The sequence below is a fragment of the Abramis brama genome (assembly GCF_963993115.1).
Source record: "Abramis brama genome assembly, chromosome: 4".
In the NCBI taxonomy this organism is placed as follows: Eukaryota; Metazoa; Chordata; class Actinopteri; order Cypriniformes; family Leuciscidae; genus Abramis; species Abramis brama.
The window spans coordinates 55,738,740-55,756,687 of NC_139966.1; the positions used below are offsets into that span (position 1 = coordinate 55,738,740).

The 17,948-nt window shown below is 34.3% G+C and overlaps 2 protein-coding genes across 4 annotated transcripts; one reads left to right on the forward strand and one right to left on the reverse strand.

Annotated features, from left to right (window-relative positions):
• Positions 1-198: 198 nt before the first annotated feature.
• glipr1a (GLI pathogenesis-related 1a) lies at positions 199-6,709 on the forward strand. 2 transcript variants are annotated; one of them, XR_014605763.1, is made up of 7 exons: positions 199-536; positions 2,604-2,852; positions 2,951-3,069; positions 3,175-3,260; positions 4,125-4,151; positions 4,672-6,059; positions 6,133-6,709. XR_014605763.1 is itself a non-coding variant. In XM_084111188.1 (6 exons), exons 1-6 carry the CDS (start codon positions 369-371, stop codon positions 4,821-4,823), a joined length of 801 nt encoding a protein of 266 aa, XP_083967314.1. In that variant the 5' UTR covers positions 199-368; the 3' UTR covers positions 4,824-6,709. The 2 variants fall into 2 exon arrangements, 1 of the variants encoding a protein (XP_083967314.1); XM_084111188.1 differs by having other exon boundaries at positions 4,672-6,709.
• On the reverse strand, positions 5,520-17,744 carry krr1 (KRR1 small subunit processome component homolog). 2 transcript variants are annotated; one of them, XR_014605762.1, is made up of 11 exons: positions 15,772-17,744; positions 14,979-15,154; positions 14,746-14,880; positions 13,505-13,630; positions 12,530-12,613; positions 12,335-12,391; positions 10,660-10,833; positions 8,908-8,985; positions 8,720-8,816; positions 6,142-6,674; positions 5,520-6,078 (listed from the first exon to the last, which is right to left on the reverse strand). XR_014605762.1 is itself a non-coding variant. In XM_084111183.1 (10 exons), the coding sequence occupies exons 1-10, from the start codon at positions 15,839-15,841 to the stop codon at positions 6,535-6,537; spliced, it is 1,137 nt and encodes a 378-aa protein (XP_083967309.1). In that variant the 5' UTR covers positions 15,842-17,744; the 3' UTR covers positions 5,520-6,534. The 2 variants fall into 2 exon arrangements, 1 of the variants encoding a protein (XP_083967309.1); XM_084111183.1 differs by having other exon boundaries at positions 5,520-6,674.
• Between the last annotated feature and the right edge of the window lie 204 nt (positions 17,745-17,948).

Sequence of the window (17,948 nt, forward strand, 5' to 3'; positions counted from 1 at the left end):
GCAGGTTGCTCAATATGCTGAAGAACATCTTCAATTATTTAATGTTTTAGTTTTGCAAACATGATTGCACAATAAAAACTAGTTTTGTGGTAGAGATGCCAAACTCATTAATCAGATTAAAACCGTCATTCATTGCATTTACCCGAGTTAATCTGGTGATAACCGGTGTTCAAATGGTGGGAAGTGGGAAGTGGTTTAACCCACAATGCAGTGCGGTATGCAGCAGATGTGAGGTTTTGACTTGTTTTTTATTTAAAAATAGTTCCTCAGAAGCTCTTTTAAAAAAAGCAGAACTGAGTAAAAAAAACCTCAACATCACAAGTTCACACTAACAGGAAACTTCTCTCAATCGTCAGTCAAACTCAGTGATGAGTGACTTTATTCACATTCTGATCTCTGTCACCGCTCTGCTGAAAGTGGTTTCCAGCGAGCCCTTCTATGATATCACGGATCCAGAGTTTATTGAGGAATGTGTAACAGAACACAATATGAACCGCATCAACGTGAATCCACCAGCCAGCAACATGCGCTACATGGTAGGCTAAACATAATACAAGTTAAACATGCAAATATGTGTTAAACGAAACTGAAAGTGGACGAAGTCAGTCATCTGTATTTTTAGACTGCTCCTACCTTTTTAATGTCAGTTATATAAAATGGTAGTTTGGTCTAATTTGAATTGGAAAATTAAGACTGATTACCTCTTGTCTAACGTCTTTGGTCAAACCCTATTCACACGGGATTAGTTTTCTAAACAACGTTTGAATCACAATTCTTATCATTTGACATCTGTGATTTGTATGTACCAATTCGGACTGGACGAACATGTCCCTGTTTATTAAAGAGGTGGGAGTGTGTTTTCAAGACGTGGGCATTACAGAAGGTCATGTGCTGTGTTTGAGTGCATCATGGTTGTCTTTTAATTTATTGTTTGGTGATATTACTTTAAAATCCTATTTTAGTTGGCTAAACTTCATGAGTTTATAGCAGTAGCTGTTAATAATAAACTTGCATAATTGAGCAGAGAAATGTATGCGTTAACATGACAATATTCAGACGTTAGTTTCACGCGTTTTGGCCCTGTTGGCCTTCCATATTAGACAGACGTCTGACCGGTGCATCACATCCCTGATCACATCTCGCCTTCGATCTGCAGTTAATTTGCATCTGATATATGCATCTCGTGTTTTTAAGAGCAAAACTGCGTTCTGTTTGATCATCCCTTTAAGCCTGTCGCTCAGAAGTAAAAAGTAACTAAAAATAAACGACACTGGTAATTTCAGATGATTTTTAAACTGATGTCTTAATGTTATAAGACGGATCGCCATTGCTTGTGTGAACACACATTTATGTATTTACCAGAAAAGTCGTTCTGGTCATTTTACTTAAATTTTCTGTGTAAAAGGGGCATGTGTCTTCATACGTGCTCCCGGTCTTATAGTGCATGACTAATTGGTGCACATTATTTAAAAAAAAAAGTTTTTCTAATCAAAACGTAATAACTTGCTACGCCTCCATAACGACTGTCATTTTCATATGACATCATTGTTTTTGAACCACGTGACACCACAGGACCCAATCAATTCCTCATAAAACCAACCCCCATTCTACATTATTTTCTTATGTAATATCCTATTTCAACAAAAAAAAAAAAGAGTTAAACTCTTAGTTTCAGACATTTAAACCAACACTACTGTGCAGTAAAATAAATATGTAAAATATAAACTACAATAAACGTTGTTCTAATATTATTTATATGTTATTACAGTATTTATTAATATTTTGAATGTTCTTTTCAAATTGGATTTTCAGTATCCAATCAGTTCCTCATAAAACCGGTTCTACATTTGTTCCCCATGCAATTTCCGGTTTCACCAGATAAGTAACATGTATTTACTGTTGGTAAAGAAAAAAAAGCCTGTGTTGATTTGTTGGTCTTGGCTGGTTTAAAGTCTCCCAGCCTTAAAAGTAGAACATTAAAGGGGGGGTGAAATGCTATTTCATGCATACTGAGTTTTTTACACTGTTAAAGAGTTGGATTCCCATGCTAAACATGGACAAAGTTTCAAAAATTAAATTGTACGTTTGAAGGAGTATTTCTGTGCCAAAAATTGTCCTTCCGGTTAGTCACAAGTTTCGGAAAGTTTTTTTCGAGTATGGGCCTGTGTGACGTCAGCTGGGGCGTAATTTCCTTATATGGGTCCTAAGGGCACTTCTCCCGGAAAGGCGCGGGCGCCTTTATTATATTTCTTTTATAAATATAATAAAACTAAAGACTTTTTGGAGATATGAAGGATGCAATACTACTATATAGGTACTCAAGATTAACAGGAGATTGAGTGAAAATGAGCATTTCACCCCCCTTTTAAGTTCCCAAAAATCCTCTAAACCAGCAAACCATTTTGAGGCTGATTTAAGATGTTTTCTCAGCAGGGAATGAACAGAGTTTCCCAATAGATGCAAAGGCATGAATGTGTACAGGGCAGTTTGCATGTGGGTCTACGAATCTGTCATAAGATTACATCATTAATCACAAATGAAGCCATAATAAGCGTATGTGTGTGTGTGTGTGTGTGTGTGTGTGTGTGTGTGTGTGTGTGCAGACGTGGGATGAAGGGCTGGCGGTGACAGCACGGGCCTGGGCGAGATTCTGTGTCTTTAAACATAACATTCACCTTAAGGAGGTGAAAAGGATGCACCCTACGTTCACTTCTGTGGGTGAAAACATCTGGGCTGGATATCCGTACACCCATTTCACAGTGAAATCTGCAGTGAAGTCATGGGTGGACGAGGTCCAACATTACGATTACCGTCAGAACCAGTGCTCAAAAGTGTGCGGTCACTACACACAGGTACACACTCAGATCTGGTTAAAGCTCAACCAAACACTCAAGTGTTCAAACATAAGTGAATGAGCCCTCTCTGTATCGCCTGTTTTCTGCACGTAAAGGTTGTTTGGGCAGACACGTACAAGGTTGGTTGTGCCGCGCAGGCCTGTCCTAAAGGTGTGGCAGAAACGTCGTTCTCAACAAAGCCAGGAATCATATTTGTGTGCAACTATGCAACAGCGTGAGTATGAAAACCACATTTGCAGGTGCAGAGAATTCTGAACGGTGCATTTTATGCAAAGCATGTTTTTGTTTTGTTCGCACACAACAACATTGTTTTTAACAGAGGCAATTATGACGGCGTTGCTCCATACAGAGAAGGGTCATCGTGCAGAGGTTGTGGTCAGGACACCTGTGAAAACAAACTCTGTCGTAAGTGTCAGTAGGGCTAACAAACATACATTTTTGATATCAACAATTTACTAGTTGATATCTGTAATTATATTTTCACTAGTAAAATGTCTCCATAGGCTGCCATTCAAAATCAATTGTTAATATCAATAATTGATTTCTTACTAGTAGAAATAAAAAATTTGATATCAATAATTACATTGTTACTAGTAAAAATGCGAATTACTGATATCAATAATTCAATTGTCACTATAGCTGAAATGTCTATTCTTGATATCAACAATTTAATTGCTCTAGTAAAATTTTTCATTTTTGATATCTGAAAATGTATTTCTGATATCAATATTATTTCAGATATCTAAAATGGCTTTCTTACTAGTAACAATCACATTCATGATATCAGAAATTAACATTGTCACTAGTGAAAATTGAATTATTGATATCAAAAATGAACATTGTTACTAGTAGCAATTCAATTGTTGATATCAAGAATAGACATTTCAACTAGTGACAGATTAATTCTTGATATCAAAAATAAAGGTTTTTACTAGTAAGAATTGTATTTCTGAAGTAAGAAATCAATTCTTGATATCAACAATGGATTTTGAATGGCAGCCTGTGAAATTTCACTAGTGAAATACAATTACAGATATCAAGAATTATAGTTTTTACTAGTGAAAATTTAATTGTGGATATCAAGAATTAGCATTGTTATAGTAGAAATCTAATTCCTGATATCATTAACTATCATTTCAACTAGTAAAAATGTAATAGTTGATATCAAGAATTAGTATCCTGGAAATGAATAAAAGTTAAAACGGCTTGCCATAATACACATCCTTTCCAACAACCGCTTTACTTCACATCGCTCTCGTTCTTTCACAGGAAACTCCACCCGCGATGCACTGCAGAGTAAGACAAGCCTGATCTCTCAATCTGAATACACAGATCTGCTCACTTCACTCACAATTATAAATGTCTGACTGTCATCGCAATACAGCAAGTGTCTGTGTCTGCGCACTAATGCTTTTGATGGCGGAAGCTGATTATGTGGCATTAAACCATAAAAAACTACACAAGATTTCATAAATATGCATTAATTAGGACGAATATACACTCTTAAAAATAAAGTCCATGTGTGTTTCCATGAAGAACCTTTATTTGACCTTTGATAGAATGAAACCACTAATATTTGGAGACACTAAAACTAGACTGTAAATCATATTTCCGATGTTTATGCATTTACAAAAATGTATTTCTGTTAACTGAAGCTGTTATTCTGGTTCTGAAGCAAAACTAGTTGAGAAACACTGCAAATGCAATGGCATTCAGACATTTGTAAGAGCGACTGGAGTGTTTTGGGCGGTTCTGTTATCTTTTCAACAACAGCATCCTGCTATCAAGTCCCCTAAGCATGAGTGTGTTTGTGTAGGTTATCGGTGGACTCCAGACTGGGACCCTGTGCTGTCCTCCTGCGGCTCCTTCTGCCTGTCGGTTGTGATTATCAGAGTCATATCTGTCCCGCTCATCTTTGCCTGTGTTTATTGGCTGAATTGCCATCATAACCTGTTTGCATATGAGTGAAACAGCTTGAACTCAACTGCAAAAAACGAAAGTTCACATTCAGACAATGCCATATATCCTCAGGGACAGGGTGGAACATTTACTCTTTGATGCACATTTTATGCAATTACATTAAAAGAGTAATTTAGAAGAAAATTATGCATTAAGTTTGTATTTATGTATTGATATTGAAATTTGTTTGGATCAAATTTCCCAGGACGCTCTTGTAAAAGAGATTCTTAATCTCAATGTGCTTCTTTTCCTGGTAAAATAAAGGTGTATAATATAATAAGTGATTTTTTTTTTGATTTTTTTTTGCATTGACATTTTTATATCAGTGAAGCACATTTACCCCACAAATTCTAATTTCTGCAATGCAAAATCTCATTCTCATGAACTTTCAAGTATCTGTAGATCACAGTAATATTTAATGGGTTTGATCTGGGCTGGAATGTGACCTGGACATGTTTTTCATCAATTAGTCCATCTAGTCCCTTCAGTTTAAACGAGTGAGACAGATATATGACAAGCATATATTTATGCTTAAAACAAGAAAAAATGGGTCAGTTGGGTCATTAAAATACACTTAATTCAAGGGAAAACAAGATGATTTTTCTCACCCTATAAGCAAAATCACAATTTTGATAATTAATTTCCAGTTACTTGTTTTATCAAGTCATTTTGCTTCTCAAGTAAATGCATCTTGACTAAAGAACGTGTAGATATGGCTCATGTTTGCCTGTGTTTATTGCCTGAATTGCCATCATATTGGCATAAGAGTGTCATAAGAGTGTTTGCATAAGAGTGAAGCTTCAAAACTTCAAAAACTGAAAGGTCACATTCAGACAATGCCACATTTCCACTGGGACAGGGAGGGACAAAAACTCTTTGAAGCAAATTTTATGCAGAGAATAAGAAAGAAAATTATGCATTAAGTAATTTTTTTTTTTTTTTTTTTTACATTGACATTTTCATAACAATTAAGCACATTTACCCCACAAATTCTAATTTCTGCAATGCAAAATCTCATTCTCATGAACTTTCAAGTATCTGTAGATCACAGTAATATTTAATGGGTTTGATTTGGGCTGGAATGTGACCTGGACATGTTTCATCAATTAGTCCATCTAGTCCCTTCAGTTTAAACGAGTGAGACGGATATATGACAGAAATATCATTCGATTTATTGCCATATATCAGAGAAATTACTGAACTACATGTAAAAAAGAAAAGAAAAAATGATGCCAAGCATTCTGGGTAGCAAAAAAAGATGCATCTGAAAAATGAACATACAGAGGTACTTCGCTCATGACGAACAGCACGAGAGCAGAAGCATCACAAATTCAGATTTATCGGTCATCTAATAGCCTATACTGTACATACCGTACACCGTTCATAGTTATTATTATACCTAAAGTATGTAACACGATCAATGAGCGTCTGTCTCAAGCAGAAGCATCGGTTTTAACAGTTTCTGACTCTACAGGACAAACTCATGATGATTGTTCATACAGTTTTGTGTTTCATACTTTCCTGTCTCTTATTCCTCATCTCCGACAAGCCAAAATCTAAGATCTGATTGTGAGATTGAGGTTTTATAATGATGTTGACGAAGCATGAAACCAAACATCTTTTATATAAACACAGTATGACAGCCGCTGAACTGAACGGACGTCCGGTGATGGTGTGACTGTGTTTCTCCAGGATCAGAGTTCAGATCGACCGACGCGAGTTAGCTTTTGAGTTTCTTCCGTTTGCCGTCTTTCGCTGAAGGCGTCTCGGGGTTTACAGGAGGAGCTCCGAGCTTTTTACTTTTTGCTTTCTTCACTTTTTCTTTAATGGCTTGAATATCAATTTTGTTTTCTGTGGTTGCTATAAAGAAGAGAATAATAAATATTATATCATGAGTTCACATGTGAATTATTTACACAATATAAAGTCATATTACCAGGAATGTTGCTAGCCAATATTACTAGTCTTCTGACCAAGATCACATTCAGTACATGCAGTTAACATCAGTTATGTTTATATATATAATATATATATTAGTTTATTTGATATATTTTGATGATTTAACTTTTTTTTTTTATTTAATCATTTATTATTATGAATAATAATTTTATCTTAATTACTTTTATTATCATCAATATTATACAATATGAAATGCCATCCTGGACCAGGGTTATTATCGTTAACTAAAACTAATCAAATCATTTCTATTAATTGAAATAAATCTTTATTTTTTTTTAATAAAATGTAATAATAATATCATCATACAACATGAGATGCAGTTCTCGACCAGGGATATTATCTATAATATATATATATATATATACAGTACCAGTCAAAAGTTTGGAAACAGTACTATTTTTAATGCTTTTGAAAGAAGTCTCTTATGCTCATCAAGCCTGCAGTTAAAAACAAAAACAAACAAAAAAAAACAGTAATATTATGAAATATTATTACAATTTAAAATAATGGTTCTCTTTTTTTAATATATTTTAAAATGTAATTTATTTTTGTGATGCAAAGCTGAATTTTCATCAGCAAGTACTCCAGTCTTTGGTGTCTTATGATCCTTCAGAAATCATTCTAATATGATGATTTGATACTCAGTTATTATCAATGATGGAAACAGTTGTGCTGTTTAATATATTTTTTTGGAATACTTTTTTCAGGATTCATTGATGAGTAAAACGTTAACAGCATTTATTCATAAAAACAGCATTTATTCAAAATAAAAACATTTCTAACAATATAAATCGTTACCATCACCTTTTATCAATTTAACGCATCCTTGTTGAATTAAAGTACTAATTTCTTTAAAAAAAAATAGTTATTGTTCCCAAACTTTTGAACGGTAGTGTATATTGTTACAAAAGATTTCTATTCTAAATAAATAGTTCTTTTTAACTTTTTATTCATCAAATAATCCTGAAAAAAGTATCTCAGGTTATAAAAAAAATATTAAGCAGCACAACTGTTTCCAACATTGATAATAAATCATCATATTAGAATGATTTCTGAAGGATCATAAGACACCAAAGACTGGAGTACTTGCTGATGAAAATTCAGCTTTGCATCACAAAAATAAATTACATTTTAAAGTATATTAAAAAAGAGAACCATTATGTTAAATTGTAATAATATTTCATAATATTACTGGGGTTTTTTGTTTTTGTTTTTTTTAACTGCAGGCTTGATGAGCATAAGAGACTTCTTTCAAAAACATTAAAAATAGTAATGTTTCCAAACTTTTGACTGGTACTGTATATATATATATATATATATATATATATATATATATATATCAGCTTCATTTCAATTAACAGACATGTTAATTGAAATGTCTAAAAACTGGAGGAAAAAAAAATATATATATATATATAATTATTTTATTTTTTTCCAGCTTCATCGCTTTTTTAGGTTTAATTGTTTTATTTCAGTGTTGTACTAGTCAGTTTATCTATTTCCAGTATATCCAGTATATAGTTTTTTATTTATTTCCAGTTAATAATTTTATTTCAGTTTATCGGCAACACTCCTAATTTTTGTTTAGTTGGAAAAACTTGAACTAAACAAAAATCTGAAATGTTGCCAATAAACGGAGATAAAATTATTAACTGGAAATAAATTAAACAATTAACTAAAACTGAAATAAAAATAAATTAAACCTAAAAAGCAATATTTAAATTGTATTTATTTTTAAATGGCAAAAAGCTCATTTTATTTTATTTTTTAGCTCAGCTACTAAAATTAACATGAAAACTAAAAATATAAAAATTAAAGCTATTTTAAAATATTAATAAAAATATAATAAAAACTCAAATAAAACTGTTGTGCGGTGAAAACTGTAATGCTTTCATGATGCATCACTGTCGCATGCGTCTCAGTGTATTCAGTGTTTTCTGCAGTACCTGGTTTGGTCTTCTTCACGGCGGGCTTCTCTTTAGGGGGAATGAAATCTTTCTGCCGCTGCTCTTGTCTCTTGGATAAAGCCTCAGCCTGTTTCACCTTCAGTCCAAGAAAATGAACAAGCGGTTACGAGTGAACTAGTTCTGGTCAGTCACTGCATCTGTGCAAACACTCATAAAAACCAGCGCACCTTGATCTCAGTCATCTTCTTGCGTCTCTTCTCGCTCTCCAGCAGGAAGAACTCGCCGGTCGCCAGTTGCTTATCAATCTGTGCAGAAGAATATTTCACTTAGGCAAACAAGAACTGTCGAAAAAGGTATTTTAAAAAAAACCCTGATTATTATTGTAATTTATATGGGCGGGGATGTCCTCAAAAATACATCAATTCGACTAAAAACTCAACATATATATTTATTTATAAATAAAAGTATTTATAGATTTAATATAATATCAAAGAGTATATATAAGAGAATATATATATATATATACACACAGTACAGGTCCAAAGTTTGGAAACATTATGATTTTTTTATATTTTTGAAAGAAGTCTCTAATGCTTATCAAGGCTGCGTTCAAAATACAGAAAAAAACAGTAATATTGTGAAATATTATTACAACTTAAAATAATAGTTTTCTATTTGAATATACTTTAAAAAATAATTTATTCCAGCATCATTACTCCAGTCTTCAGTGTCACATGTGACATCCAGTCTATCACATGATCCTTTAGAAATCATTCTAATATTCTGATGTATTATGAGTGTTGGAAACAGTTCTGCTGCCTAATATATTTAATGAATAAAAGGTTAAAAAGAACTGCATTTATTCAAAATAAAAAAATATTTTCTAATAATATAAATCTTCTTTACTATCACTTTTTTATCAATTTAACACATCCTTGCTGAATAAAAGTATTGATTTATTTCAAAAAAAGAAAGAAAAACAATTACTGACCCCAAATTACTGACCAGTAGTGTATATTGCTGTTACAAAAGATTTCTATTTTAAAAAAATGTACTTCTTTTTTTTACTTTTTATTTTTTTACTTTTTATTCATCAAAGTATCCTAAAAAAGTATCACAGGTTATGAAAAAATATTAAGCAGCAGAACTGTTTCCAACTTTGATAATGAATCATCATATTATAATGATTTCTGAAGGATCATGTGATAGACTGGAGTAATGATCCTGAAAATTCAGCTTTGCATCACAGATATAAATGATCATTTAAAGTATAATAAATTGAAAACCAATTATTTTAAATTGTAATAATATATCACAATATTACATTTTTTTCTGTATTTTTTTATCAAATAAATGCAGGCTTGATGAGCAGAAGAAACTTCTTTCAAAAACATTAAAAATAGTAATGTGTCCAAACTTTTGACCTGTACTATCTATCTATATATATAGTTATTATTTAATAATATCAAGTATCAACTAGATCAATACTTTATTTTACTAAACAGTTGTTCTCAGGTTCAAGTTGATTGTTTCTATTTTTTGATACCTGTCTGATTATTATCTTAATAATTATTATTCATTTCGCATTGAATTGTTCAGATTGAATATGTAAAAAAAACACTAAAACAAATGGTAACACTTTACAATAACGTTCCATTAGTTAATGTTAAGCCAATGCATTAACTAACAAGTAATACAGTATTTATTAATAGCATTAGTTAATAAAAAATACAGTTCAATGTTAATTCATGTTAGCTCTGATTTTAATAATATATAAGTAAATAATGAAATTAATATTAACATTAATAAAAGCTTTAGAAGCCCTTTTCATGGTTAATTAATGTAGTTAACTAATGTTGCCAAACAAATCATGTTTCATCATGTTTATGCGGCTGTTACCACCCTGTACTCGTGGGAAAATCCCTGCAGTGCACACCTCGAGCGGCTCATGCTTTCTCTCGAGAAGTGTGCGCCCGTACCTTGCTCTCGGGCTGAGGCGGGGGGAACGGCGTGTACTCCTTCTTCTTCACCGTCTTCTTCTTGGGCTGCTTGCGTTTGGAGAGACTCTTATGGCGGAAGTTGGGCAGGAATCTCTCCCAGTTCTGAGTGCGCAGCTCCGGGTCGCTCGCCAGCTCCCGCTTGATCATTAATGTCTGGAGAGGATTGAATCACAAGCACAATTACTGTTAGAGTCGCTCATGACGGCAGTGACACCTTTTCAATTTACAGACCATCCTAATATGGTTTACAACTAGAGCTGCACGATTAATCACTAAAAGATCACGATCTCGATTCAAACACCCATGTGATCTTATTCCTAAATAACAACGATTCAGCAATAAGTCTATTAAACCTTTAAACAAGTACGATCGCACTGATTCAGATCTGCGTTGGTGGAGAGAGCAGTTGTCATGAAACAGCTTCACAAACAATCTTTATTACTGTTACAATCATTCAAATGATGATAGAAGTACTGGGATAAAAGTTAATAGTTTGGATATAAACACTGATGTATGTGGTAGCGATCAAAACAGAGTAAATCACCTTTTGAAAGTAACTTGACCCTTAAACAGGCAACAAATACTTTCATGTCATTTTTTTATATCATCTGGACTTAAGTAAATCATATCCAAAAGAATTTTTGAAAAATGTTATGTATTTTGGATTTTATGAGTTGTGACTCCCAGGTCACATTGCCTGTTTAGGGTATAAAAAAAAGACCAAATCTATAACTGTAACTGCCATTGCATGTTTAAAACAATTATATCCTATACTTCAACTCATATAATGTTGACATATTATATATCACAGTAGTATAGCTTACAAACTCAAGATTCAGCCTGTGAAAACCGTTTTGAAATCGGACCTTGCGTTACCATAAAAATTGTTTAAAAAAAAAAAAGGTAAAAAATGTTGGATTTAGGTCAGGCTGACTAATTGATCACAGATAACTTGAAGCAAATAATGTGACCAGCATTCTCAAGACAGACAGGCTGTATCAGTTTAACCTGTAAATTTTATAATTTGTAAAAAAAAAAAAAAAAAAAAAAACTCAGAATACAAAGATTGTTACAAAAATGAATACAAAGTTAATCCTTTTTTTATACCCAAAAGTGGCAATGTGACTCAGGTGTAACATATATTTCAAAACGTGCTAAATAACAACATGAACAACATTTTTATAGCACCTTAAGACAATGTTCATAATTAATGTTAGCAGTGTTAGTATTATTTTTTCAAAAGAAAAGTAAGTTTAATATATATTTACTTATCTCAAAATCTGAATGTCCTGCACCACTGGCAGCCATGTTGGATTTAGGTCAGGCTGACTAATTTATCACAAAAATTTTTTTTTAAATCATGTGACCAGCATACTCAAGACAGACCAGGCTGTGATAAATGATAAAAGGATTTGATGAAAAAATCATTCTCACGCCCCAAAAAAGACGACAAAAACTATGTTACAGCCAGACCACATTGACAGTTTTAGAGTTAAATAAAAAAAAAATGTATTACATCATTACACCAGTAGGTGGCGACATGCGACTGTTAAAAATTGATTTGTCATTGAATCATTCATTCAAGAGATTCGTTCAAAAACACTGATTCATCCAGTGATGAAACGAGTGAAGTCTTTGAGTGATTTCTATGTACCTTTATGTTGTAAATGGGGTGAATGTTCTTCATTGTCTCGAGCACGACTTTCCGTACCTGCAGACACAAGCGAGAAGCACAAGCTGATTCCTTTACATTCGTGGCATTATGACTGAACAAAAGTAGTGTGGTTAGTTTTCAGGGTGAACGGTTTTGAGTTTTGAATGATTAAAATTCGGCCACTGAAAGCCTCACCTCCTTCAAGCCATTGAACGGGCCGAGAGCCGACACGGTGTTGCCCTGAACCATCACGTAACAGTTGGTCAGAAGCTCTAGGGCCTGAAACAGAACAAACGCATGAGATTTTAGCACATTCACTGAAACATCGAAAAGACACACCGGACATGCAAAACATAAATCTGCAAAAGCAATAAAACAACAATACAACATCAAAAGAACTCTGTGTCTGTGTGTGTGTGTGTGTGTGTGTGTGTGTGTGTGTGTGTGTGTGGTTTCTGTGAAATTTTATCAAGCTCGAAATGCCTGATCAATAACAAATCCAGACATGTTCTTTAATTTTAGCATGTTTATTAGGTGAGTTTTTATGATCTGAGTCAAAAATTAACTAGTACCACGAGTACAAGATTTTTCACCCCTAATTGTAATAATGTATTTTGTATTTTGTTAATGGATTTGATGTAGCATCTATTGTGGTGATTTTCAGATGGATGGATGGATGGATGGATGGATGGATGGATGGATGGATGGATGGATGGATGGATGGATGGATGGATGGATGGATGGATGGATGGATGGACAGACAGACAGACAGACAGACAGATAGATAGACACTTCATCTCTTAAAAGTAAAGAACAAAAGAGCAAAGAACGTTAAAAAGAGGAATCCAAAGTCCGCCAGTGAAAATGCAACTGTTTTTTAGCTTTCTAAATTAATTTAAAATTTCATTATTAAAAATGGCTTTCAAAGCTATTTGAGTGAAAAGTTGAATTGGAAAATGTGCATGAATTTATGCATTTAAAATTTTTAAATATTGCTAAGTTTAAATGAAAAACAAAAATCCCAGATTTTCAAGACTTTTGGACCTCACTGTCTGGGAATAAAAAAATCATGACAAGTGAAGTGTAATATGAACAAATGAAGTGTAATATGAACAAATGAAGTGTAATATGAACAAATGAAGTGTAATATGAACAAATGAAGGGAGACACCTTCAGCGTGGAGCCCTTGGGGCCGATCAGTCTCTGGCGTCTCTTCACGAAACGCTCTCTGTTTCGCACAAGAGTCCCGATCTTTATGATGTCACAAGCCATGTCGTCTTCCAGTATCCTCACAGCCTGAAATGAACAGGAAGGTTTAGCGAAAGATTTTAGGCAAAATTATATATATAAGATTATATATATTAAGATTTTTTTATATTTTTTAAAAATTCATTTGTTCAAAAATTGTGAAATATTACAATATTAAATATTTTTTTCTACTTGAATATATTTTAAAATGTAATTTATTCCTGTGATCAAAGCTGAATTTTCAGCATCATTACTCCAGTCTTCAGAGTCACATGATCCTTCAGAAATCACTCTAATATGATGATGCTCAAGAAACATTTCTGATTATTATCAGTGTTGAAAACTGCCTCATATTTCCATGATACATTTTTTATTTCATTTGGATTCTTTGATTAATAAAATGCTTAAAAGAACAGCATTTATTTGAAATAGAAATATTTTGTAATATTATAAATGTCTGAACTGACACTTTTGATCAACAATAATCTGTCCTTTTGCACAGAATTCACTGATTTTGCACACTAATTTACTGATGTTATATATATATATACATATACACACACATATACATACTGTCACATTCATGTCTGAGTTCCCGTCTCATCCTATGTTTGGCAGTTCCCGTTATGTTGATTAGTCTCCCCATGTGTTTCTGATTAGCCACGCCCCCTTGTTATCTTGTTTAGTCTAAGTCTGTCTGGTTTTGAGTTTATCTAATAAAGCTGCTGCACGTAGATCCTGCTTCCTCCTTTGATTCAACCCTGCATCGTTACACACACACACACACATACATACATATATATATATATATATATACATACATATATATGTATAATAGCATATTAGAATGAAGGATCATGTGACACTGAAGATTGGAGTAATGGCTGATGAAAATTCAGCTTTGCATCACAGAAATAAATTATATTTTCAAATATATTATGATAGAATACTATTTGAAATTGTAATAATAATTCACAATATTAATGTTTTTTTCTGTATTTTTTATCAAACAAATGCAGGCTTGACGAGCATAAGAGACTTCTTTCAAAAACATTAAAAATAGTAATGTTTCCAAACTGTTGACTGGTACTGAATAACTATATATATATATATATATATAAAATCAGTGAATTACATCGCTTGTATAGCAGTACAATGCATACCTGTTCAAACGGCACACTTCTGGCCAATAACTTGATGAGATCCCTTGCTCTGAGGATTGCATAAGGGTCAAATGTTTTCTTTGTTGTGTGCACGGTCATACTGCCTTCAATCAGGTCCAGTGTGGCATTGATGAACTACAGAACAGCAGGAGATATCAAAAGATAACAGACAAACTAATTCAGTGAGCTTACAAGCATTTTCAAAACCAAATGAAGATTTTCCTGACACGCACCACATCTCCGAGCGCTTTCTGCACCAGCGGCCAGCACTCCTTCAGGTACGCCTCTCTGTACTTGGGGAAAAGTGTGGCGAAGCTGCTCTCCTCCAGCAAACCTTTGGGATTGTCCTCTCGGGTGAACTTGGGCTCTTTCCAGCCGTCTGGCACCACCAGCAGCTCGGTCTCATCCACTACGTTAAGTCCAGAGATTAATTAGTAAGTCATTAGGAATTTAGCAAACTCTTTTATGTTAAGCAGTTTACAGTAATCTGGGGATGCGTGTTTATTCCCCAAAATGTGCATGTAATAATGTTTTACACTTTTAAAATCCATTGCACACCAACATAAAAATCACTTAGTACTGTAGTATATGTATAATACCACGGTATTAACATTTAATATCACACTGACCCTGTACTAGTACACCTATAGAGTACACACACACACTTATAGAGTTGGAAAATCAACATTCTCGTTACCAGGCAGAGATTTATTAAACACTTCACCCTTAAAGTTTATTTAGTTTTCTACAGACATCAGTTGTGTATTAGATAAAAACAACCGAAGAGTTGGAAGACAACAAATGCACAATAACTGAATGTTTTGGGGAAAACAGTTATGAAATGCGCACACTAACAAAGTACTATATCATTATAGCTACAAGAAAAACAGAACTTTAATTCTACACGAGCGGCAATCACACACACACGTCATTTAACTTCACTAATATGGAATTATAGGCGCGATGTCAACAAGCACTGTTAGGATAACACTGTGTATAGTTAACTGTTTCTAAGTGTAGTTGTACCTGTATTCTTGCTCTTTTTCTGTTTTTTATTTGTTGGCGTTTCACTCGTGCTCTCTGTGGGGGCCGCCATTGCTGCTGTTAGCAGTGACGTCAGACGCTGCGCCTGGTCGTCATGAGCACGAAGCAAACCGCGCGCGTACTGCCGCCTGGTGGCGTGGAGGACTTATCAAATACACTATTAATTAATTAAAACCCCATTTCACAAAACTAGAAGTATATATTTGAATGTTTCTTTTCAGAATAAATTTTGTTTCTTAGAATTTCTGTCAAATTAAAATTAAAAGCTGTCAAACTGATTAATCGCATCTAACAAAAAAGTTTGTGTTTATGTATGTGTGTGTGTGTGTGTGTGTGTGTGTGTGTGTGTGCATATATGTATATGTGTGTATATATATATATATATATATATATATATATATATATATATATATATACACACACACACACATATAAATATAATAATATATACATACACATATTATATAAACAAAGTTATGTTAGATGCACACACACACACATATAAATATAAGAATATATACACACATATTATATAAACAAACATATATAAAGTTTGTGTTTGTGTGTGTGTGTGTGTGTGTGTGTGTGTGTGTGTGTGTGTGTGTGTGTGTGTGTGTGTGCGTGCGTGTGTATATGTATATATACAGTGAGGAAAAAAAGTATTTGAACACCCTGCTATTTTGCAAGTTCTCCCACTTGGAAATCATGGAGGGGTCTGAAATTGTCATCGTAGGTGCATGTCCACTGTGAGAGACATAATCTAAAAAAAAAAATCCAGAAATCACAATATATGATTTTTTAACTATTTATTTGTATGATACAGCTGCAAATAAGTATTTGAACACCTGTCTATCAGCTAGAATTCTGACCCTCAAAGACCTGTTAGTCTGCCTTTAAAATGTCCACCTCCACTCCATTTATTATCCTAAATTAGATGCACCTATTTGAGTTCGTTAGCTGCATAAAGACACCTGTCCACCCCATACAATCAGCAAGAATCCAACTACTAACATGGCCAAGACCAAAGAGCTGTCCAAAGACACTAGAGACAAAATTGTACACCTCCACAAGGCTGGAAAGGGCTACGGGGAAATTGCCAAGCAGCTTGGTGAAAAAAGGTCCACTGTTGGAGCAATCATTAGAAAATGGAAGAAGCTAAACATGACTGTCAATCTCCCTCGGACTGGGGCTCCATGCAAGATCTCACCTCGTGGGGTCTCAATGATCCTAAGAAAGGTGAGAAATCAGCCCAGAACTACACGGGAGGAGCTGGTCAATGACCTGAAAAGAGCTGGGACCACCGTTTCCAAGGTTACTGTTGGTAATACACTAAGACGTCATGGTTTGAAATCATGCATGGCACGGAAGGTTCCCCTGCTTAAACCAGCACATGTCAAGGCCCGTCTTAAGTTTGCCAATGACCGTTTGGATGATCCAGAGGAGTCATGGGAGAAAGTCATGTGGTCAGATGAGACCAAAATAGAACTTTTTGGTCATAATTCCACTAACCGTGTTTGGAGGAAGAAGAATGATGAGTACCATCCCAAGAACACCATCCCTACTGTGAAGCATGGGGGTGGTAGCATCATGCTTTGGGGGTGTTTTTCTGCACATGGGACAGGGCGACTGCATTGTATTAAGGAGAGGATGACCGGGGCCATGTATTGCGAGATTTTGGGGAACAACCTCCTTCCCTCAGTTAGAGCACTGAAGATGGGTCGAGGCTGGGTCTTCCAACATGACAATGACCCGAAGCACACAGCCAGGATAACCAAGGAGTGGCTCTGTAAGAAGCATATCAAGGTTCTGGCGTGGCCTAGCCAGTCTCCAGACCTAAACCCAATAGAGAATCTTTGGAGGGAGCTCAAACTCCGTGTTTCTCAGCGACAGCCCAGAAACCTGACTGATCTAGAGAAGATCTGTGTGGAGGAGTGGGCCAAAATCCCTCCTGCAGTGTGTGCAAACCTGGTGAAAAACTACAGGAAACGTTTGACCTCTGTAATTGCAAACAAAGGCTACTGTACCAAATATTAACATTGATTTTCTCAGGTGTTCAAATACTTATTTGCAGCTGTATCATACAAATAAATAGTTAAAAAATCATACATTGTGATTTCTGGATTTTTTTTTTTTTTAGATTATGTCTCTCACAGTGGACA